General features: G+C 39.3%; 5 protein-coding genes across 5 annotated transcripts; 2 read left to right on the forward strand and 3 right to left on the reverse strand.

The window, feature by feature from the left end:
• Window positions 1–2: 2 nt before the first annotated feature.
• LOC100641250 (tubulin alpha-1 chain) lies at window positions 3–1096 on the reverse strand (the record flags this gene model as incomplete). The annotated part of the gene is made up of 3 exons (XM_019995547.1): window positions 928–1096; window positions 660–882; window positions 3–595 (listed from the first exon to the last, which is right to left on the reverse strand). Coding segments are annotated over exons 1-3 (819 nt in total), but the record flags the coding sequence as incomplete, so codon positions are not given.
• A 426-nt stretch (window positions 1097–1522) lies between these two features.
• LOC105312485 (mucin-3A-like) lies at window positions 1523–13045 on the forward strand. Its single transcript, XM_019995548.1, has 30 exons — window positions 1523–1636; window positions 1677–1940; window positions 2051–2371; window positions 2469–2626; window positions 2677–2815; window positions 2875–3156; window positions 3245–3517; window positions 3569–3841; window positions 3898–4179; window positions 4241–4404; window positions 4454–4574; window positions 4621–4884; window positions 4939–5217; window positions 5277–5423; window positions 5903–6034; window positions 6082–6327; window positions 6380–6519; window positions 6574–6685; window positions 6741–7226; window positions 8083–9039; window positions 9136–9264; window positions 9314–9487; window positions 9611–9921; window positions 9977–10184; window positions 10230–10358; window positions 10411–10596; window positions 10659–11027; window positions 11100–11136; window positions 11210–12692; window positions 12754–13045. Exons 1-30 carry the CDS (start codon window positions 1564–1566, stop codon window positions 12904–12906), a joined length of 8292 nt encoding a protein of 2763 aa, XP_019851107.1. The 5' UTR covers window positions 1523–1563; the 3' UTR covers window positions 12907–13045.
• Window positions 12876–17081, reverse strand: LOC105312488 (transcription initiation factor TFIID subunit 7-like). Its single transcript, XM_019995578.1, has 16 exons — window positions 16997–17081; window positions 16888–16946; window positions 16764–16836; window positions 16668–16720; window positions 16523–16603; window positions 16346–16454; window positions 16238–16296; window positions 15104–15176; window positions 15008–15053; window positions 14850–14938; window positions 14650–14727; window positions 14564–14584; window positions 14392–14507; window positions 14264–14323; window positions 14136–14185; window positions 12876–12971 (listed from the first exon to the last, which is right to left on the reverse strand). The coding sequence occupies exons 2-15, from the start codon at window positions 16930–16932 to the stop codon at window positions 14165–14167; spliced, it is 924 nt and encodes a 307-aa protein (XP_019851137.1). The 5' UTR covers window positions 16933–16946; window positions 16997–17081; the 3' UTR covers window positions 12876–12971; window positions 14136–14164.
• LOC100641375 (uncharacterized) lies at window positions 17082–21508 on the forward strand. The gene is made up of 4 exons (XM_003386008.3): window positions 17082–17330; window positions 17813–17917; window positions 18336–18408; window positions 19769–21508. Exons 1-4 carry the CDS (start codon window positions 17318–17320, stop codon window positions 20871–20873), a joined length of 1296 nt encoding a protein of 431 aa, XP_003386056.1. The 5' UTR covers window positions 17082–17317; the 3' UTR covers window positions 20874–21508.
• A 103-nt stretch (window positions 21509–21611) lies between these two features.
• On the reverse strand, window positions 21612–22636 carry LOC100641503 (COMM domain-containing protein 8-like). Its single transcript, XM_003386009.3, has 4 exons — window positions 22541–22636; window positions 22322–22477; window positions 22089–22247; window positions 21612–21915 (listed from the first exon to the last, which is right to left on the reverse strand). Exons 1-4 carry the CDS (start codon window positions 22592–22594, stop codon window positions 21736–21738), a joined length of 549 nt encoding a protein of 182 aa, XP_003386057.1. The 5' UTR covers window positions 22595–22636; the 3' UTR covers window positions 21612–21735.
• Window positions 22637–22667: the final 31 nt, after the last annotated feature.

Genomic DNA, 22667 nt, shown 5'->3' on the forward strand with positions numbered 1-22667 from the left:
GGAGCATAGGTGGCAAGAGGGAAATGGATACGTGGGTAAGGTACCAGATTGGTCTGGAACTCGATAAGATCAACGTTAAGAGCACCATCAAAACGAAGAGAAGCAGTCATAGAGGATACTACCTGCCCAATCAATCTGTTGAGGTTAGTGTAGGTTGGACGCTGTATATCTAGATTACGGCGACAGATGTCATAAATGGCCTCGTTATCAACCATGAAAGCACAATCAGAGTGCTCTAGGGTAGTGTGGGTGGTAAGGATAGAGTTGTATGGCTCAACAACTGCAGTAGAGATTTGAGGAGCAGGATAAACGCAAAACTCAAGCTTGGACTTCTTTCCATAATCAACAGAAAGACGCTCCATAAGGAGAGAAGCAAACCCAGACCCAGTACCACCTCCAAAGGAACGAAATACAAGGAAGCCTTGTAGACCGTTACACTGGTCAGCGTGTTTACGGAGCCGGTCCATGACAACGTCTATCATGTCCTTCCCAACAGTGTAGTGACCACGGGCATAGTTATTAGCAGCATCTTCCTTGCCAGTCAAGAGCTGCTCGGGGTGGAAAAGTTGACGATAGGTTCCAGTACGAACCTCATCTATTAACATATATATAATGTTACATAATTTTATGGTTCATAGTAAAGAATTTAATGAGCTTACCCACAACAGTTGGCTCCAAATCAACAAAGACAGCACGGGGAACATGTTTCCCTGCACCAGTTTCACTAAAGAATGTATTGAAGGAGTCATCTCCATAGCCAACTGTTTTGTCAGATGGCATCTGTCCATTAGGCTGGATACCGTGCTCCAAGCAGTACAGCTCCCAACAGGCATTGCCCATCTGCACTCCCGCTTGGCCAACGTGGATAGATATCACCTCACGCTGGGTGAAGGATAAAATTACAATAAAGCAGTATGTGCTGCTTACCATTTTTCCTAGCAAACGTATGGAGATTTAAGGTAAGAGAATCAGAGAGACGAAGGAAGAGGATCAGGGCAGAGGAGATTATAGCAGAGTCAGTCCTTGCATAGCATTATGGCGCTCACGAGAAACCAATGACTTCAATCCAGTTCTGTCCAGTCGACTACCCCACCCATGCACAATGATTAACTGTACATTCCAGTAGTTACCACATTCCACTAGTGACCACAAATAACAAATTATAGTCTATGAGTAATGACTGTTTGCACATTCTTTAGCTATTGAAAAGAAAATATTGCAACAGCAGATAAAGTTTGCAAATAAAATAAAGGTAGATCTTGATCTAGTTTTGTTCCTGCAGGATCTAGATTTATGCAGGTGGCTATGCTAGCAGCACATGCATACTGAGCATTGTACTATTGTATCATGGGTAGAAACCTCTTTCAGTGTTAAAAAGGGCATAATTTACAGCTTTAATGTGCTATGCCCATAATGTGAGCTGCTAATGTGTAGCAATGAATCATTGATGGTAACACCCACGTCTAATTTCATTATTCATAGCTTGCTATTTGAAAACTGGGCGGACCTGGATACCACCCAAACAGCAATTGTTGCGTATTGCAAGCAGAAGAACTAGACATTATGTCTGCAATCAGACTGTTAGCAGTCTTCCTTTTGCTTGCATACAAGCTATTACCCTCAGCAGCAACCATAAGTGAGTTTTCAGACAACTTTACAATAAATTTTCTTTCTAGCTTTTACAGAGACTCCTCAAGATGTACTCATTGCTGTTGGAAGCACAGCAAGCTTTACATGTCAGTTTACTTCATCAAACTCTGCTTCTGTCCAATGGCAGAAAGATGGAGTCTCTCTTATCCCTTCATCTCGCATCAGTTTCAATTCAACAATTCTCAGTATTAGTCCTACAATCTCAGGAGATGCTGGGATGTACACTTGTGTGGTTACTGACCAAGTTTTGCAGGTTTCACACAACAGGAGTGCTAACCTAACCTTTGCATGTAAGAGCAAATCCAAATCTAATAAGAAAATGATAACTTGGTTATAACAGTATTTGTACATTGTTTATAGTTTATGCATTTGCTTCATATTCATTTTACATTCCATGTAGATATATTGGACTCTTTTCTCATAAGTCCCGATTCCATGGATGCAATGGCTGGCTCAGCTGTATCACTCTTTTGTCTTCACAGTGGGAGCCTACCAGCTGCTCAGATGAGCTGGGTTAAAGACGGTGCCACCCTCTCAAGCAGTGGTTCCATTACTATAACAACAGCTTTACTTCAGCACGCTACCCCTCCTCAAACAACCAGCTCAATCGGTATTAGTCCGGTTTCTGATGAAGACGCTGGACAGTATGAATGTGTGGCTACTAATAGTTTATTACCTGGGTCACCAGTGCGTAGCAGTATGGCAACACTTACCGTTTCAGGTAATTAAATAATTCATTATTATTATTATTATTATTATTATAGCCAACAAAACAATTATTATTATCATCATTTTCATTATTTTTTCTGTTTATATAGCTGAACTAGCATCACCTGTAATTACGAATGGTCCATCGTCATTGATTTTATTGTCTGCTGGGTCAACTGCAACATTGGAATGCTCAGCAACTGGCGAACCCATTCCAACTATCAGCTGGCAATTTGCTGGTGCAAACATTGATACCTCATTAAGCAAAGTAAGCTTTTATATGCTACAAATGATAATTATTTGTTATTTTTGCTTTAGATATCAGTCCTTAGCTCTGGCGGTAATTCCACTCTGACTATCACAAACTTTCAAAACAGTGATGTTGGAGATTATCGCTGTGTTGCATCAAACAGTCAAGGAACTAATGTCAGCAATAATGCAACTGTGGAAATAGCTTGTAAGGGAGAGAAAAATGGTTATCTTTAAGTACGATTAATATTTCCTTTTTATATATAGATATTGAGCAATCATTCCAGAGTCCACCTCAGGACACGTTTGGCTTGCTTGGTCAAGATGGTATTATTGATTGTGCTCCTCCTCATAGTGTCCCTCCTCCAATGATCACCTGGTTCCGGGACTCAGTACTTGTTTCAGGATCACAGTTCAGTGTTGCGGCTAATGGGAGTCTCGTAATATCCTCAGCCACGTTTAATGATGAAGGAGATTATGTGTGTGTTGCTAATAATGAGCTGATTGGGATCACTAGGAGCAGCCCGTCAGCTCGATTCTCCGTTTATGGTTAGTAGGAGATAAATTTATTATTAAAAATAATGAATATGAGCTACGTATTGAAGTATTATTATTTTTATCTTTTTTTTGTGTGTAGTGTTTCCTACTATTGATACAGCATCAGAGGATTTGCAACCGTCTCAAGGTTCTAATTTTACTCTCTTTTGCAATAGCAGCGGTACACCACAGCCTAACGTGACCTGGTACAGAGACAACTCTCTCATTTCTAATGACAACCCTTCCCATCTGAGACTGTTTGAGTATTCACTGACTGTATTTAATGCTCAAGTGGTCGATGAAGGAGCATATAGATGCATTGTTAGCAATCCGGCAGGATCTGTTCAAGAAGATATCAATATTGATGTCATTCGTAAGTAATAGTTTAATCTGTTGGATCAATACTATTTTATCCTTTTTATAGCATTTCCAGTGACATTGGTAGATCACACTAATATTGCAGTTACAGTCTCCTCTCCTGTCCTCATTCCTTGCTATATACAAGAAGATCCTTCCCTAAACATCACTTGGACTTTCAACGGTGCCCAGCTAACCCTCCCTTTCCCTGGATTCCAGCTCCTTTCCAATGGCAGTCTCCTTGTTCAAACAGTTGCTCATAGTCAGGAGGGTCTTTATTCTTGCACTGGGACTAACACTTTGGGGGCTGCTATGGCTAGTGTAAGGCTCGAAGTACAAGGTAAAAAATAATATTAAAATTTAAGCATTATTGTTATTATTTATTTATATTTATAGTTGCCCCAACAGTTAGTGTATCAGAGAGTTCTCTGACACGTACACAAGGTCAAACTGTTCAACTTGTGTGTACTGTAACGGGTGATCCTACCCCGTCTGTCCAGTGGTATTATGATGGTGAAACTCAGGTCCCTAATGCTTTGACACCTAATGCTCAATTGAGCTCAAATGATACAGTTTTGAGGCTAAGTCCAGTGCTAAAGAAAGATGAAGGAGAGTATGTGTGTGTTGTTAGTAATAATCAGGGTAGTGTGAATGCCAGCATATCATTGATAGTAGAAGGTTAGTGGATTAACATACTGTATGTACTTATATGTTGTTATTTATAAATTTCTCATTGCAGTTGCTCCTAGTATATCAGCTACTCCCATCAGTCAGACAGTTCTTGAAGGAGATATGAGAACAGTAGAGTTCTCTTGTACTGCTCCAGGTGATCCTCAGCCAACCATAACGTGGTTCACTTCTAACATGGTCGACGTGTTATTGCTTGGAAATGATAGACTAGAGGTAGGAGGGGTAGCCTGATAAGTGCTCTAATAGCATATTGTGTTCTTAGGTTTTGACTGATTCCACTTTAAGGATAACCAATGCAACAGTTGAGGATAATGGTCAGTATGTATGCCAGGGTACTAATTCAGCCGGAACTGCTTCAGCAACAGTGACACTCAATGTATACGGTAAATGGCTACCTATAAAGCAATAAAGTATTATTATATTTGCTAGATGTTCCAAGTGTGTCTCTGTTGCCATACCTGAATGCAACTCAAGGCTCACACGTAACTCTTGATTGTGATGTGACTGGATATCCAGATCCGGTTGTCACGTGGTATAAAGATGGCTCCGTTACAGTGACGAATGACCAACTTACAATTCAAAATAATAGTGTCATCATCAATAGTGCACTCTCTACTGATAGTGGAGCATACACATGTAGTGCTAGTAACATAGCTGGTAATAGATCAGCTACTGTTGAGCTCACTGTGTTAGGTAAGAGAAGAAGTGAAGGAGAGAAATACTCTTATTATTATCTCTTGTCTATAGTTCTTCCACTTATTATTGTCCCTGATCCAATCGTATCTGCTAACATTGGTTCCAATGCCCAGCTAGTCTGTAATGCAATGGGAGATCCTACTCCATCCCTTACTTGGTATTACGGTTCCGTTCCCATACCTAACCCCAGCTTCCCTCGCTATTCAGTTGATTCGAATGATACACTGATCATATCCAATGTGATTCTTAGCGACGAGGGATCAATGTTTGTATGCCAGGCATCAAATGATGCTGGAATTGAATCAGCAACTGTCTCCCTCACAGTTAACAGTAAGAAAATACCATTAATATAATATACACCTGTATATGCTATGATTCTTTCTTTTTAGTTGCTCCAAATATTACTGCATTGTATCCTTCACTGACGGTAGTCCAGGGTAATGGTGCTGTTCTCTATTGCACTGTTACTGCAGGAAAACCTTTTCCTCTCATTACATGGTATAGCAACGATACAGCCATAGCTCGGGATCGGGCCGGTAAGCAAAGAAATAATTTTTTTTGTAATTTTTTGTAAAGTGGTTAATGTATGGGGTTTTCCACACATAAGTGAGCTAAGCAGCTTGCTTCATGAGCTGAAAAGTACTACAATATGTAGTATGTGCATTTGAAGCAAACTTAAAAATTCGTAAAAAATCCAAACTTGATCGGAATCAGCTCAAACTTTCTACACAACATAAGTGCATGTATATGTATCAGAAAAAATTATAAAAATGAAGAATTCTCTCCTAGTCATTTTTGGCAAAATTTGGCCAGCGACCCTGTACTATAGTACAGGGACTTTAGCCCAATTTTTTAGCAATTTGAAAAATCTATAAAAAATCAAACTTGATCAGAATCTGCTCAAACTTGATACGAAACATAAGTACATGTATATGCATCAGAAAGAAATATTAAAATGAAGAATTCTTTCTATTTCATTCTTGGTCAGTTTTATGTGCATTTTTTATTTTTGCAGGATTTCAGTATATATCTAATGGGCAGACTCTTGTCATTGGTAACGTTATGAAGTCGCATGAAGACGTTTACACATGCAGAGCAGTTAATGTAGCTGGAATCAGTGAAGACTATGTCGACCTCACTGTGCATGGTATAAAATAAGAAGTAGATACATTTTTAGTTATTTTTCTCTTTCAGTTCCCCCTAGTTTCTCTCCTCCTCTTCCAGACAGCACTGGGATTGAAGGCGATGTACATGTACTTGAGTGTCAAGTGGAGGGTGACCCAACTCCAGTTGTACAATGGTCCCAAGGAGGACTTGTGTTTCCTAGCGGAAGCAGCCTAACATTCTCTTCCCTCTCTCGTACCAATGCAGGGACTTATACATGCACTGCTACCAATATAGCTGGATCAGCATCACAGGATGTAATACTGACTGTTTACTGTAAGATATTATTATTAATTTATTATTATTATTATTATTTTGTTGGTTGTAGATTTGCCTTCCATAACTGCTTCTCCATCTTCCATATCTGTCCCAATATCAACTAGCGGCTCCTTCAACTGTACAGCAACTGGTAATCCTCAGCCAACATATCACTGGCTATATAATGGACAGATAATACCTGGAGCAGAAGTAGGACAATTATTTATAATTATTTTATTTATTTTTAAAATTTATTTCTGATAGACCTCTTCCTATACAATACCATCGGTCTCAGCCACAGATGGTGGTGTATATTCTTGTGTTGCTACTAATATTGTTGGATCTGTCACAAGCAATGCTACACTAACCGTCCTACGTAAGTCTTATAAACCTGTTGTCCTAACCTGTCAGACTGGTTTTCCTCTCTCTAGTTCCCCCGTCCTCTCCCAGTGTAACACAAGTAGTAGCAACCGGCTCTCATTCTCTCTCCGTTACCTGGACAAGCCCATCTAGTGATGGCGGTACACCAGTTACCTCCTACATTATCGAATATCGTCCAAGTACCTCTAACGATAGCTACGGTTCCACTAGTGTCTCAGCTAATATACTGTCATATGGACTCACTGGCCTTCTCTCATATACAGAATATGATGTGAGACTAAGAGCTGTTAATATTGCTGGCACCAGCCCTCCGAGTGATGTGTATAGTCCAGCTGTGAGGACCCACCCTGGCTCCCCTCTACCACCAAACAATCTCACATTTACGTTCACTCCTCCTTCCTCTGTCACAGTCAGTTGGGACCCTCCATTGCAGTTTAATGGACAGTTTGGAGTCTATGAGATATTAGTCACTAATTGGGATGATCCTACATTACAAACTGATAGAGTCTTATTTGTGACAATGTCAACAGTGACTGGTAAGAGACAGATAATGACAATAGAAAGTGTGTGTCTGACTGCTTCATTAAAATTACATTGTTAAAGCTTACTGTAGTACAAAGGTTATACAAGCAGGGCTGGTGTCTCTGATAATGTACAAGTATTGTTTGTACAAGTCAGAGGCGTATTTAGGGGGGGGGGCTGAGGGGGCTTGAGCACCCCCCTCAGGGCTGGGCTCAGAAAAAATTACTGAAGTCCTGGACTCTTGCATCACTACCAAGCCTATTAACAAAGTTATCTAGCCCCCTGATCATGATTTCAGCAGTTTCCAGTGCTTTTAAGCCCACCATCCACTATTCAACTTTGTTGAAAGCAACTTTGTGGTTACTTTGATGTGCTGTCAACTCTGTTGCCTGAAATAGAACTGAATTCTATTTCAGGCAACAGAGTTGCCATAAGATCAAAGTAACCACAAAGTTGCTTTCAACAAAGTTGAATAGTGGATGGTGGGCTTAAGGAGCAATCAGAAGTACCAGTATAATAGCAGTATGCTTGAAAAGATCTTGGCCCCACCCGTAATTGACGAAAATGCAGGAAAAGGCTGTTTTACCGCCTTAAAAGTGGGTGTGGCCAAAATCACGGCGCGCTTCGCGCGCCCTCAGCACCCCCCTTCCCCAATTCCTAGATATGCCCCTGCAAGTTATGATTTAATTTGGTCATAATGACCTTGCAAGTTCATCATTTTTAAATAATGTTTTTTGAGAGATCATGGACCATAGTACATGTACATAGTGGACAAAATTTGCTGTAAAACATATTTGAAAGTTTTTATGCTATATAAAAGTTTGAGCTGATTCTATTGTGTACAATGTCATTATTATTTATTTCCTTTAGGTTTATTGTCTGACGCTACCTATCGTGTTCAAGTCAGAGCTGGTACAATAGGTATCAATGGTGAGGTACTCTGGGGCCCGTACATTGAGCTATGGATACTCAACGGTGATGAGGTATCACCACCATCAATGAGTACCACCATTGCTCCCATGACAACAACCTCTTTGGTTGCTACAACAACTTCAGTTGCTATGACAACTTCTTCAGTTGCTATGACAACCTCTTCAGTTGCTATGACAACCTCTTCAGTTGCCATGACTATGTTGTCAGTTGCTCCAGCAACGTCTTCTCTTGCCACGGCAACTACCATCATGTCTTCAGCAACGACTTCAGCTTCTATGTCCAGCAGTGTTTCCTCATCACTGGTCAGTGTATCAACCAGTGTGATTATGACTAGTTCTGGTAGCACTTCACTAGCAAGCACACCTACCAGTACTAGTGCTGCTTTGTCTCCTTCGTCTTCTGTTGGTTCTTCTCTCTCTCAGTCAGTTGGTTCTTCCTCTCAGCTCTCAGCTCCTGCTACTAGTGCTACTACACTCGTTGTAGCCACTTCTATCACTCCCTCTACGACACTCGCTCTCACTCCATCTTCATCTCTTGCTACAAATACTCCTTCATCATCTATAGCTCCCTCTCCCTCCATCTCTCCTTCTCCTCTCCCTGATCCTCCTTCAGCTGCTCCAACAGATCTCCAACTAAGCTCTGAGGTTGGTACTATCCTAGCCCAGTGGTCCCTGCCAATAATGGCTGGAGAATTTGATGGTTTCCATGTATACATCTCTCCCCCTCCTCCTCTCTCTGCTAACATCACCCTACCCATTACGCTTGAGTCATTCAGTCTTCAGACAAGCATTAGTGGTCTTGCTAATGAAGTTGAGTACAATATCAGTGTGGCATTGTTTAATGAAGGAGGAGACGGGCCTTTGGTCACTAATTCTATTCAAACTCCACCAGGACGTAAGTTTGTATTGCAACTATTAAATACAACTTATTAAATTTGTTTTTATTTTTCACAGTGTTATTATTATTCTTCTACTTTTCTTTTCCTTGCAGCTCCAAGTCCTCCATTAGGGGTTTCAGCTCAGGCCTCAGTTTTGTCCCGAGAGATACAAGTCAATTGGTTACCTCCTGAGAACATTGGTGGAACACTGTTCACTTACTTTGTAGTCCTCACAAACACAAGTAAGAATGAACTATAGGACTATTATTATTTAATCATTTCTTCCTACAGTTGATGGGACCATATTCTCACAGACCATATCAGTCCCTGCTCCTGCACAGAATTTTCCTTTTTCGACCATCTTCACTCAAATACCCGATGGATTGTATGAGGTAACAGTTTCGGCTGAGAATGAGAATGGAATAGGATTACCCTCCGATATCATCACTGTGTCATTATTTGAAAGTAAGTGGATCATTGAAGCTCATTTGGAGTGAAAAATATTATTATTTTTTTTATTATCACATGCAATATAGTGTATCTTGTTGTATTAGGAAGTTTTGATGAATCTGTTTTGTTTTTCCGTAGATCCTCCAGAGATGACATCCTCATCTGTCGTTGCTACTAGTTTATCAATGGGCATGCCTCTCATATCAAGCACTCTCATTGAAATCAGTTCAGTGATCAGTAGTGCTGTTCCCTCCAGTACTGTAGCCTCTTCATCATCAGTTGCTGTTACAAGCTCGTCAGTAGTAACCAGCAGTAGTGCTGCTATGACTAGTTCATCTGTTGCCTCTTCTCCTACTCCTTCGGTTACTCTACCCGATCCACCTGTAGTGTCTCCTTCAGGTCTGAATCTACTTGTTCCTTCTTTTGGTCAAATCATTGCCAGTTGGCAGGTACACACAAGTTAATGACATAAAAGAAGTGTTTTTTATTTATTCTATTTTATAGATACCACAAGGAGACTATGATGGATTTCATGTGTACATATCACCTCCAGTCTCTGGCCTGTCTCTCCCTATTGCCCTCTCTCCTGATGCCACTGTTCATATATTCAATGGACTAGAGAATGGTCTGACATACACTGTTAACATAGCAGCGTACAATGAAGGAGGGGATGGTCCATTGGTAAGTGAATCGATTCAAACCCTAGGAGGAGGTAAGTATAAATGTTTCTCTATGATATGCATTGAGTTTTTGTTAGTTCCCGGGTCCCCTACCAATATTCAAGTGATTGGGAACCCTCAGGCTGGCTATATTCAGGTCTCGTGGAGCCCACCAACTAATCCAGCAGGAACTCTCTCAGAGTATAGAGTGTATGCACAAAATACAGGTATGCTGTTAAAATGATGTTAATTATTATCTCTTTATGTGTTGTTTTCTAGCAGACAATTCTCCGCCAGTCACTGAGGTTGTTACTGTGTCTCCTAGTAGTCAAAATGCTGATTTCAATGTGCTGCTATTCGTCTCTCCACACGAATATACAATAACAATTGAGGCAGTCAATCAGTATGGTACAGGAGATCTCTCTGCTCCTATTAATGTCTCACTCATCATTAGCACCAGCATGAGTAAGGATAACACAGTCATGCATTAGATGAATCATTTATTTTATTTTTGATCATTGCTATAGGTTTTTCAAGTACATCAACTGCAGTTGCTACTTCTTCTTTCATTGTCACCAGTTCTGTTAGCCTTACAAGCTCATTCATAATGAGTTCATCTATAGTAATGCTGTCTTCTTCATTAGCTGCTCTATCTTCATCTTCGCTCTCCTCTCCTTCACCATCAAGCATTGCTCCTACAGTTATTGGTAGTACTGAAGCAGAGCCCTCAATCTCACCTAGCATAATAGTAGGGACAGCAGCTCCTAGTCCTAATGTAGCAGCTATTGTGATCCCAGTGATCCTGGTCATATTGATATTAATATTAGTCATAGTAGGAGTAATGGTACTGCTGTATTGCTATAGGAATCCAAGAAGGAGAAAAATGATATTTAAAAGTGAGTGATGGGAAAAGCAAAATTATGTCATCAAACGTATAAAATTATCAAATATTTTCTTTTTGTTTGTAGTGTCTCCATCTACAGCTGAAATGAGCTATGAATTAATGTAAGTAAAGCAAGACAATTCAATATCTTGGAGAGAAATAATTTTATATTGTGATTATTTTTTTTCTTTGCAGGCCTGCTCCCTTGCCAGAGAAAGGCTCCCCACGTCAGTACACAGTGACTTCTATTGACAAGAAATCTCCACCTCCTCCTAAACCTGAACCTTATTCAAAATCTTCCTCACCTTCCCCCCCTCCTCTCTCTGAGGATCAAACAGAGCGAGAGGCGCTGGAGGAATCATCTTCCTCTGACGAAGAAGAAAGAAAGATGAGACTAAAGAAACAAGAGCTTGAAAAAGAGAAACAAGAGCAACCTCCAGTTGTACTTCGTAAACAACAACAACAACAACCAGGAGCACAGAAACAACAACCTGGACCACAACAAGGAGGAGGAGCACAACAACCAAGACAACAACAACAACCAAGACAACAGCAACAACCAGGACCACAACAACCAAGACAACAGCAACAACCAGGACCACAACAACCAAGACAACAACAACAACCAGGACCTCAACAACAACAACCAGGACCACAACAACCAAGACAACAAGGAGGAGGACCACAACAACCAAGACAACAACAACCAGGAGCACAGCAGCAACCACGTCAGCCTCCACTAACAAAGAAAGAACAAGAAGCTCTACGGAAGCAACAAGAGAAGAGACAGAAAGAGCTAAAGAAGAAACAAGAAAAGAGACAAAAAGAATTAAAGAAGCAACAGGAGCAAAGAAGAAAGGAACTAATAAAGAGACAAGAGCAACAAAAGAAGCAGAGACAAATAATGATGCAGCAGAAATACAAACAACAAATGCAACAACAACAAATGAGACAACAACAACAAATGAGACAACAAGGAAGACCACAACAACAGGGAAGACCGCAACAACAAGGACAACAAGCAAGACCCCAGCAACAAGGAAGACCACAGCAGCAAGGACAACAAGGAAGACCACAGCAGCAAGGACAACAAGGAAGACCACAGCAGCAACAACAGCCAGTTCGTTATGCACAAATGCCTAAAGTAATCCCAGAAGGTGAACAGGAGCAGCCAGTAATACAGATACAACCGCAAATAAAGAAAGATGAAGATGAGAAAGAAGTAGAGAAGCAAGAAAAGGAGACTGAAGAGACAAAAGAAGAGGGAGACAGGACCTCATCTCTACTGGGAGAGTACTCAATGCTTGACCAGCAATTCATGGACGTTGAGCCTGTACAGATTCCAATGGACACTCCACTAATACCACCCAGCTCAAAGGCACCCAGTGAAACTAGTGAAGACACCATTCGCAGACCCTCCTATGATCCTGGAGAATACTCTTATGCTGAATTAGACTCAATCAGAGCAAAGAAAGCTGCAGCAAGAGAAGCTCAACTTAGAAAAGAACAAGCAGGAGGAAGAGGAGGAGGAGCAGTAGGAGGAGGAATGGCTATGAGAGGTAGAGGGGGACCCGTAATGAGAGGAAGAGGAGGACCAGTGATGAGGGGAAGGGGAGGAGTCGTAATGAGAGGAAGAGGAGGAGTCGTAATGAGAGGAGGAGCTCCAATGAGAAGACAAGTAATGATGACACATGCACCTGTATACATTGAATTTAAATAAATTAATTTTTAATAATTAGGAACCAGAAAAGAGGCGGAGTTTTCTCTCTCGCCTGACAAGCAGTGAACCAAAACAGGAGAAGCGGCTATCACGATCAAGTCAACTAAGTGGACGAGGTCGGGTTTATGGTGGCACCATGGGTATGATGAAGAGTTCTGATGACATTTATTAGATGAAAGAACAGACAGACACACACACATGTACACGTTATATATATACAGCAAGCAGGAACAGTACCTGTAAATTATAAAACAAATAATTATTATTAAATAATATTTTTCCTATTTTTTAAAATATAATAACAAGAATAATTATTATAATTTAAGCAGACGAAGAGGCAAATTGCTGATTCTGGTCAAAATTGAATTTTTTAAAGTTGGTCAAAAACTGCACCAAAGTCCCTGTACTATAGTACAGGATTGTTGGCCAAATGTTGTCAAAAATGGCTAGGTAAAAATTCTGAATTTTTATAATTTTTTCTGATACATATACTTGTACTTATGCTGTATATCAAGTTTGAGCTGGTTCCAATCAAGTTTGGATTTTTTATGATTTTTTAAAGTTGCTCAAAAATGGGTCCAAAGTCCCTGTACTATAGTACAGGGTCGTTGCCAAATTTTGTCAAAAATGACTAGGAGAGAATTCTGCATTTTTATAATTTTTTCTGATACATATACATGTACTTATGTTGTATATCAAGTTTGAGCTGGTTTCGATCAAGTTTGGATTTTTTATGATTTTTAAAAAGTTGCTCAAAAATGGGGCCAAAGTCCCTGTACTATAGTACAGGGACCAAATGTCGTCAAAAATGGCTAGGTAAAAATTCTGAATTTTTATAATTTTTTCTGATACATATACATGTACTTATGCTGTATATCAAGTTTGAGCTGATTCCAATCAAAATTAGATATTTTTATGAATTTTTAAAGTTGCTGCCAAAGACCATGGAAAGGGTATTTTCATCAAAAATGGCTCCAAGATGATTCTTCATTTTTATAACAACTTTCTCCATTAATTAAGTAAAACAAAAAAGGGCAAGGCAAAACTGAATAGCCAATGACCACTTAAGATGATGCCATAACAGAAGTCATAAAAGGGAGCAGACCAATGCCTTGTGGGCAGGCATAATGATGTATAATCATACTATGTTTAAGGCTAAGTACAGTATGTGCATTGTAGCGCATAAAAGTTTTCATACTAAAGTGTTTTGCGTGACCTAAGTGAGGGTATAGCACAAAGTCAATAGTAGCGAATGTAGTATAAACTAAAGCCTGAGAAATACACTCATAACAGAAACCAGGCATGTGCAGTCAATGTACATAAGTACATAATTTTAGTATGACATATATACACACACTCACACATTAAATTTAATATTTACAAGGTCTCTTCATTACTCACATATTAATGGGAAGAGGTGGCTTCATCCATTAAGAGGAAATATTTTGTAACTGTAGTAACAGTAAGAGAGAGAAAGAGAGAGAGAGAGAGAGAGAGAGTGTGATATGAGTTGGTGAATTAGCCATTACTTCTTCTGATTTCTCTTGTCTTTGTCTTTCAAGCTCTGATAAAAATGTCTCAAATCTTGCCTATAAAATACACACTCCATAATAAAAATTAGCCCCCCCAGGTGCTCTCTCCCCCCTCCTTCTCTTACTCTTAATACTGAATTAGCTGTAGTCTCAATCTTCATTTTCTGTTCCTCAATCTGAAGATCAAGATCCACAATTGCTTGATGGAGCTGAACAATCTCAGGATTACTAGGTGAGCCCTCTATTCAATGAAATGAGACACTATTGTATACACCAAAAAGCAGTGAGCACTCTTACCATCATCTGTAACTTCGACAGCTGAAAAATGGAAAGAAGATGAAAGAAGGAGGCACACAATTAAAAAAGAGACATATATAACATACTTATTTCTTCTTCCTCTTCATCTTCACTGCTCGAAGTTACTTCTTTGAACATTTTCATTAACTCACTTTTAGCAACATCTACAGAAAACAAAGAAGAGAAAGAGAGAGAGAGAGAGAGAGAGAGAGAGAGAGAGAGAGAGAGAGAGAGAGAGAGATTGAGAGAGGAAGATGAAGGAGAAAGTGTATGTGTATACAAGCACCTTCATTGAGACTGGATGATGTCATACTCTCCTCATCAGGGGGAAAGGCAGGAGTATGGGCACGAGAAGAGGTATTCCCTGATATTACACTAATAATGAGGTAGGGGGAGAGAGAAATAAACAGTAAAAGCATGTACATGTACATATACACATTGTACCTTTGATTGTCATCTTGTCTGTTCTCTTCATTGATAACTTTATAAGCTAGCACAAGACAATGTTAAAAAAATAGACAAGCAGACACAGAAACGTACAAACATTGACAGCTTGGAGGTCTTCTCTTAGCAGCCTCTTAAGCTCTTTCTCTATCTCTGGAGAATCGATAAACTGGATATGTGTGTGTATGTGTGTGTATGTGTGTGTATGTGTGAGAGAGAGAGAGAGAATGTGGGTGGGAGAGATAAGATATGGTAACTAATTACACTTATTTGTTTTGAAAAATCTTATCAAAAATGTCAATCACCAGCTGGTAGACACACCAGAGCCAACAAACAAACCATGAACGTACATGTATCTAATCCCCCTCAAGTTCCCAAATCAATAAATTACAATGCACATACTAAATATACTAAAGTAAGGGACCAAATGGGGGAATATTACCTATAGTGAACTCAATCATCATGTTAACAACAAACTCATTCAATCACTCCATCATTACTATTACTGAAACAAAAACACATTTACAGTACACAGGAAGACAGATATACATGTACATGATACACATAGATAGACAATCACCACATGTACATCATATCATATTAGATGCTTTCCATAATATACATGTATAGTAAACTGTGCAATATATACAATATATAAGAGCTGTTATTTGTTTAGTGGCATGATTCAAAGGAAACTTACTACACTAATCGGTTGATAGCGCATTGAAACCTGAGACTACATTAACAAGATAGTAAGGTGACTCTGAGTGTAATAATAATAATGGAACATGTCAGTAGTAATTATAGAGCAGATCATAGTACATGTTCATCGTGTACAGTATGTGTTACATGTTGGATAATAAAGTTCTCATTTCGTTGGAATTTCATACGCTATGCGTGTTGTTGTAACTCAAGTATGCTAGTGCCTAATCGAGTAATGGAAGCTGTCAAACGAGTGTGACCAGTCATACATAGTCTGGCTGATGGTTCAAACTGATTAGTGTCTAATTGAGTCCTGAGGTTGTATGTCATCACTCAAAGCAACGAATACCTGACAGTGAACATATTTACCCACACACCACTATGGCTGTAAGACAGTAGCATACAACTCACTACACATCTCACTACATATTGTTAGTGTCACTGTAATGTTACTTTAGTGATTAAATAACATGTTCACATTTGATTATGTTTTCTATCATGATGATAATAATGAAATCATGAATTAACCTTTTTGGGAGCAGTTTTCCTAAATCTTCTTTTCCTGATATTCTTTAAAGGAGGCGCAACTGAAGAGAAATACAGGATATAGAAAACAAGTGGTTATATAAATCTTACTCCCGTGATTTGAGGTAAATTTTTTAGCCATTTCCTTTCGTCTTGAGAGTGGCAATTCATCTAATCTTTCCTCTGGCATTTCAATATGCTCTTTAGTACATTCGACCATCTATTACAATAACAACAAATATAATAATAATAATAATAATAATAATAATAATTGTATTATTACCACACCTGGCTAATGTCACCGGTTTTATAAATTGTTCGTTTATCTAAAGTTTTGTGAACTTCAATTATCGATGGCAAATCGAGAAGCTATTGAAAAAGAGAGAGGGACAGAGATATTTGACAACCAATAATTAAATATACACTTTATTACTTTTCCCGAAAGATTGTCTTCGTCAAATTTTACTTTGACATATCTCTGCCCACCTAATGAAAAAATTAAATTCAAATAATTTACGACTAAAATTACTGAAAAATTCAATTTGTAGCCTATCTCTGAGAGCATCTGTCCTTATTGCCTCTCTCACTCTATCAGCATGATCCTATGACATTAGAAAAATTTTCTAACCCCGAAACCTAGTCTTAATTCTCACCTTAGGCAATCTTAGAAGAAATAAATTCTCTTTACTGTACGCCATTTTAAAGTTAATAACTGTAATGATGTTATTGATGTATCTGTTAATTAAAATAGGTGTGACTAACCCACGTGTTAATTGGCTTCAAATCCAGCTTGCTCAACTGGCTGGACCGGATTGTATTGCGCAAAACTTATAAAAGACACCCAGCAAGACGCCATTTTTGCTTGCTGGGTTGTGTGCGTAGTTTCCCCTTGTGTCGATATCTGCTGTGTTTTTGGAGTAGACGGGACGCTATGAAAACAGCCAGCCTGTGATATAACATTTACTACCTCACCCCCATCTCGTCCTTCCTATCCGCCATATTTCCAAAGAGAAAGAAAGAAAGAAAGACACAGCTGTCAACTGGAATCTCTATTCGTTGAAATATCTACAACTACAAGCAGAAATGGGCAACCAGAGTGAGTTTCTACATTTTCTATCAGTACGTTACACTGCCCCGTCAAGGCTGAGTAGTCTCGCCTGGCCTCTGTCCAGTAAAGCGCGTTTTGTGCCCAACTGACATCAGCCTCCTTTGGAATAATTATGCAGCTTTTCATGGGGACAATGGGATCATATATGTATATAAAATAACTGCCACTTTCAATGGTGTTGATTTGTTGTTAATTAGTTTTGCATGTGAAAGTGTTAATAAGTCCTGCGTTACATGTACATGTATATATGTACTTGAAAGTGCGGGACTTTATTGTCATGTAAAAAAACTTACTGGCTGAAGACATAGTAATTTTTTAATTAAGTTATGGGATGATTTTTTGGTTTCCTAAACAACACCACCTGCTTGTTAGTCAATTTTCATGTTAACATAAAAAATAAATTGTACACTGTTTTTTGATTTGACTTGTTTCATTTTTAATATTTCAATGCTCGCTCTCTCTCCTATTAGACTTGGGTATTGCTTTAGGAGCTGCAGCTCTTGTCATAGCTTTATTCCTTGCTATCCTCTTCATCTTTGTCATCATTATGCTCGTCATACACTTTAACAAGAAATGTAAGTGAGAGAGAGAGAGGGAGGGAGAGGGGGGGAGGGAGGGAGGGAGGGAGAGATGAATTCCAAGTGATATCACGCTACTATACATTTATTATATCATTGGAGTTAACAGTTTGTCTGCTAACTAAGTGTCCCTGTTTATCGCTGCATTATAAAATTCCCCTCTTTTAGTTTTTGCTTTCTCTGCAATAGTGTAGCTTAGTCAGTTGTAATAATATTGACTTGCACAAGCAGAGACAAGTACACAGACAAGACTTCCTTATCATGCCTTAAGCATATCCATCACTGGTGTATTGCATGCCACTATATCAAATTTCATCCCTCCCCCTTCTTTTGTCTCTTTCCTCTTTATTTTATTCATTTAACTATCTCTTCTTTATCTGTTCCTTCCTTATCTCTCTTCACTCTTAACATGTAGTAAGAAAAATGCGTGAGTATCTTCGTAAAGAGAGAAAGTTAAGAGAAAGGGAAGAAGGACTGGTGGAGTTAAAGTAAGTCATGATTAGCTTTTTGAGTAGGTACACACTCTAATTCAATTAAGCTTGCAATGTGATTAGTATAATAGTAATACTGACAACGTGACGGTTTTTACTAGAACAGGATTGACGTGTATCATGTGATGGAAAAGAATTTTAATTAACAATGCACATGTAACATGTAGAGCTTTTAGTTCTTTTGAATGCATCCTTTGTCTAAGTATCTCTTCTCCTGTTAATAATGCATTTCCTACATGTATCATTTTTAATTTGGGAGGGATTATATTAGCTCCACCTGGAACTCCTTTGTGGGGGGAGTTCCTTTGTGGAACTCCTGCTTGGGGGGGGGGTCATTTGTCTGGTTGCCTCCTTTTTTGGGTTTTAACAATACACATGCATACATGCATTAAGCCACATGTATACATGTACATGTAAAGACAACCCTTATACAACTTTCTCATGGTGTATGTCCCCTGAATGTTTTTCTCCTTCATATAAAAACAATGCTTTGCTCTAGTCAAAGCCTGCCCACACTTTCATAGTAGTACCTGTCTGACAGGTTATCCCAACCTGTTATGCTAGCCCAGTCTTGGATAAACAAGCTTAGCTAGTAATGTGATCTTATCTATTATGAATCCCAGGACAGCTGATACTGCCCTGACTGGTTTCCCATACCTGTTTGTTCAGTTCTACAATCGCTAGCATAGGCAGCTAGTGTCGGTGGACAATATTATAATTGTTCGAGTATACCGTATGAAAATTCACACGTTGACCTTATACAGCTGCTCTTTGAAAGAACAGTGTGTGTGTGTGTATCTGACTGTTTGTTCACTATTGTGTGAGTCTGATTTGGTTACTGTTATCAGCCTAGCTACGTCGCTGGCTTACTTAATCTGGACAATGTTTCCCTTTCTCTCATTTGTTTAGTATCATTGTTATGTCTAAAGAGTGTGTAGATCCACGAATGATAAGTACAAATTAAAGAGAGAGAGAGAGAGAGAGAGTGTGTGTGTGTGTGTGTGTGTGTGTGTGTGTGTGTGTGTGTGTGTGTGTGTGTGTGTGTGTGATTGCATGGAATGGGGGAGGAAGTGAGTGAGTGATGGGCAGTGTGTCTGGATGTATGCCAGTTTAGACTAATTATCCTATTCCTCAATTACTTTGAACTCTCTACGCTCTTTGTCTCTGTGTGTGTGCACATTGTGCTAGTAACTGTATGCATTTGTACTTTGAAATTTGAATTCATGGTACATGTATTTGTGTGTGGGTGTACATGTGTATGTACATGCATGTAACTGTGGGTGTGCATATACATGTACATGTACTTGTGTTATTATGCCTATGGGTATGTTTTCACTTTCTCTCTCTTTCTCTTTAGTCCATGTTCTCCTCATCATTTCAACAATTCATTTGAAGCTCCATCTCCTTCAAAACCAGTCACAGTAGTAGTACATGCAACTAATCAGACCTTTGCTGAAACACCACTTGGTAATCAGAGCCTTCCAACCAGCCCCGCCCAAGCCATGGCTCCTGTACCTGCCTCAAAGGCGTGGTCTGATAACGGACAGTATACTGACCTCACAGGTCCTCTGCCTGGTTTCCTTAGAAATGAGGAGATGCTCCTCCCACCCGAAGCAACACCAGAACTAGTAGCAGCCGCTCAAGTTATTAATGAAGAGAAAGAGGAGGAGGAGGAGTCAAAGGAAGTAAAGAAGACTCCAGTCAAAAAGGGTTCTGATGACTACGTGAATCCTCTCGATGCAAAAACTGAAGCTGCTGCCATGAGACAGAAGGAAAAAATAAAGCAGAAAGTATCTCAAGGCTTGCAGCAGAAGAGAACCTCCGATCCACAGCATTCCTTAAGCATTACTGACGACGGGAACTATACGATTGTTTCTGATGCTCTCCCCAAGGGAGACTTTGAGAGGATCGAAGTAGGAAACTCTTCATCTCGCTCTCGTGCCTACTCTGATATTGATGACCCAAAGAGGAAGAGTTCCCATGTGTCTGGTGCCGATAGTGGAAAGGGTTCAAACACAGACTCTGTTGAGTCCGAGAGCCCAACGCCACAGATAAGGTTTCACTCGACAAGAGAGAAGCCGAAACACTTGAGTCCACAGAGACCTGCCAATGAAGTTAAATCTAATCCAATACCAAGAAGGAGGAGCATGGCCCAGCATAAGGAAGAGGTCTCCTTTGATCCTAACACTGGTTTCAAGCTATCGGCCAAACGTACCAACTCCGATGGATCTCCTGCTATGAAGCAGAAGAGGAGTGAAGGACAAAGAAGCCCTGTTAGTGATCCTGGTCATGAGTTCCCGGCTGGAAGCAGTGTTACTGATGAAAGATTCGTTGAAGGAGGGGGCGTTCATGCTTATGCAACTGTTGATTTAAAGGCAAAGTGTCGGCCAGAGGATGATATTCTACGTCGAGAAGGAGTGGGTGCTCCTGAACACTACAATGCGCCTGTTCCATGTAACTAAGGTGTATACACTCTGTCCTACTGTTGTAAGTTTGGCAGACTTAACTCACTCTCTCTCTCACACCCATGCACATTGTTGACTTTAGTTTTATTTTAGTTAACACTTTATTTTGTCTCTGGATTTTATCAGGGTTATTTCTCTCTCATCTATTATGTTTATGCAGTTTGTATGTGCATGACATTAATCAAAGTATCATATCCCCTTTCCTTCCCACCTCTCTCTCTCTCTCTCTCTTTTCCTCCATCGCATTCTTGTATCATTATTATTATTATTATTGTTATGTAACATTCAGTTGTATTGTTCATCATCATTATTATTGTGTGATTAAGTATGATTATCGTCCTTGTCATTATCGATTATTATTATTTCATTCCGAATTTATATGGCATTTTATTTTATCAACACTGGTTTGTGTGTATAGTTATTGTTATTATTATTATCATCATTATTTTGATCAAGAACATCACCATGGAGAAGATTATGAGAGGCAGTAGCTCTGTTTCTTAGGAGTTATCTGAACATACACATATATTTATTGTTCTTTTCCTCTCTCTCTCTTTCTCCTCCCCCATCTCTCTTCATTGTGTACATTTTAATCAACTTCTCTTTTATTTTTGTAAAAGAGATTGTCATTATATTATCTATTAATTATTGAATGGGTGGGGCAAGATGCAGCAGCTAGCTAGCATCGTGTAGCAAAATGAAGAAGCCATTTTGATTAACACTATACACTCAGAATTGCTTTAAAATTTTAGTAGTTAGCAAAATTTTACACAAAATAGCGATTAACACATGTACATATACATATACACACACACAGACATTCTATAGTTTATGCTACTTCTTAATAATTATAATAATACTAGGTACGTAATTGAAGAACAACTTTGTTAGCTGCTTCTAGTGACGTAACGAGTTTATCCAGTTCGTCTTTTGATAGCTCCAGGCTCTCTACTCTCTCCTTCCCTCCCTCGTGTAGTCTGAGATCCAACGAGAGGAGTGGCTCTTGAATGGAACCAAGTTTATCACTGGAAAGTACCAACTATGAAAATATAAATAATAATTAACGAGTAACTCATGTGCTGTATAGCTGGAGATTTTGTGGGCACTAAATTGTAAAAACAAAATTTAAATAGCAATTCTTTTTTATTTTGTTAATTCATGGAATTTTAAGCCCAGGATAATTTTTTAAGTAGTGTAATTGGCTCCACCTACTTTCGTTCTAATGTCATAGTCACCTAGCGACGAATGAGAAAAAGAGGCGGAGTCTCGTATGAATTGGGCACGTATCTCGTCCCGTCTGACCCACAAGCTCTCGGCTATGACCCCGCCCACATCTTGAGGAGCTCCGAGTTTAACTAGCGAATCTAAAAACTACAATAGAGTGAATGGGCGTGACCAGTCGTATATCTATGAAATTAGTAATTTAGTATTATTATTATTATTACGTCTTTTTTATCGGTTCCTTGTCTTGCTGTTTGTCTTATGGTGCTTATCAAGGATTGCTTTAGTTTGCTGTATTCTGAGAGTGAGAGAGAGTTGCTGTACTCTTCATAATGGAGTCCGTCCTTTTCACAAAGACCGTTAATGGCAGCATGGACGAACTAATGGGAAGATCAAGGAGAAAGACATTCTAATGCAGCCTCTTCTAAAATTCGAGGCCTCACCTTTCTGGAGTCATTTGGTTCTAGTTTTTGCAACAGTTCCAAGTCGGTAGCCATTGTTTAGGGGCGGGTCTGTTGTATGGGCGTGGTCAGAGTAAACAGACACGCCCCATTTCATTTGTAGTTGCTA

The sequence above is a fragment of the Amphimedon queenslandica genome, unplaced genomic scaffold (genome assembly GCF_000090795.2).
Source record: "Amphimedon queenslandica unplaced genomic scaffold, v1.1 AMPQUscaffold_13438, whole genome shotgun sequence".
Taxonomy (NCBI): domain Eukaryota; kingdom Metazoa; phylum Porifera; class Demospongiae; order Haplosclerida; family Niphatidae; genus Amphimedon; species Amphimedon queenslandica.

Coding starts and splice junctions, on each gene's coding strand:
- LOC105312485 (XM_019995548.1), top strand. CDS start 1,564: ATGTCTGCAATCAGACTGTTAGCAGTCTTCCTTTTGCTTGCATACAAG. Junction 1,637..1,676: donor ACCCTCAGCAGCAACCATAA/GTGAGTTTTCAG, acceptor TTTTCTTTCTAG/CTTTTACAGAGACTCCTCAA. Junction 5,424..5,902: donor CATAGCTCGGGATCGGGCCG/GTAAGCAAAGAA, acceptor TTATTTTTGCAG/GATTTCAGTATATATCTAAT.
- LOC105312488 (XM_019995578.1), bottom strand. CDS start 16,932: ATGGCGTACAGTAAAGAGAATTTATTTCTTCTAAGATTGCCTAAG. Junction 16,604..16,667: donor AAGACAATCTTTCGGGAAAA/GTAATAAAGTGT, acceptor CTTTTTCAATAG/CTTCTCGATTTGCCATCGAT. Junction 14,186..14,263: donor GACAAGAGAAATCAGAAGAA/GTAATGGCTAAT, acceptor CTGTTACTACAG/TTACAAAATATTTCCTCTTA.
- LOC100641375 (XM_003386008.3), top strand. Junction 17,918..18,335: donor CATACACTTTAACAAGAAAT/GTAAGTGAGAGA, acceptor CTTAACATGTAG/TAAGAAAAATGCGTGAGTAT. Junction 18,409..19,768: donor GAAGGACTGGTGGAGTTAAA/GTAAGTCATGAT, acceptor CTTTCTCTTTAG/TCCATGTTCTCCTCATCATT.
- LOC100641503 (XM_003386009.3), bottom strand. CDS start 22,594: ATGGCTACCGACTTGGAACTGTTGCAAAAACTAGAACCAAATGACTCC. Junction 22,248..22,321: donor AAGGAACCGATAAAAAAGAC/GTAATAATAATA, acceptor ACTCTATTGTAG/TTTTTAGATTCGCTAGTTAA. Junction 21,916..22,088: donor ACTATGACATTAGAACGAAA/GTAGGTGGAGCC, acceptor ATATTTTCATAG/TTGGTACTTTCCAGTGATAA.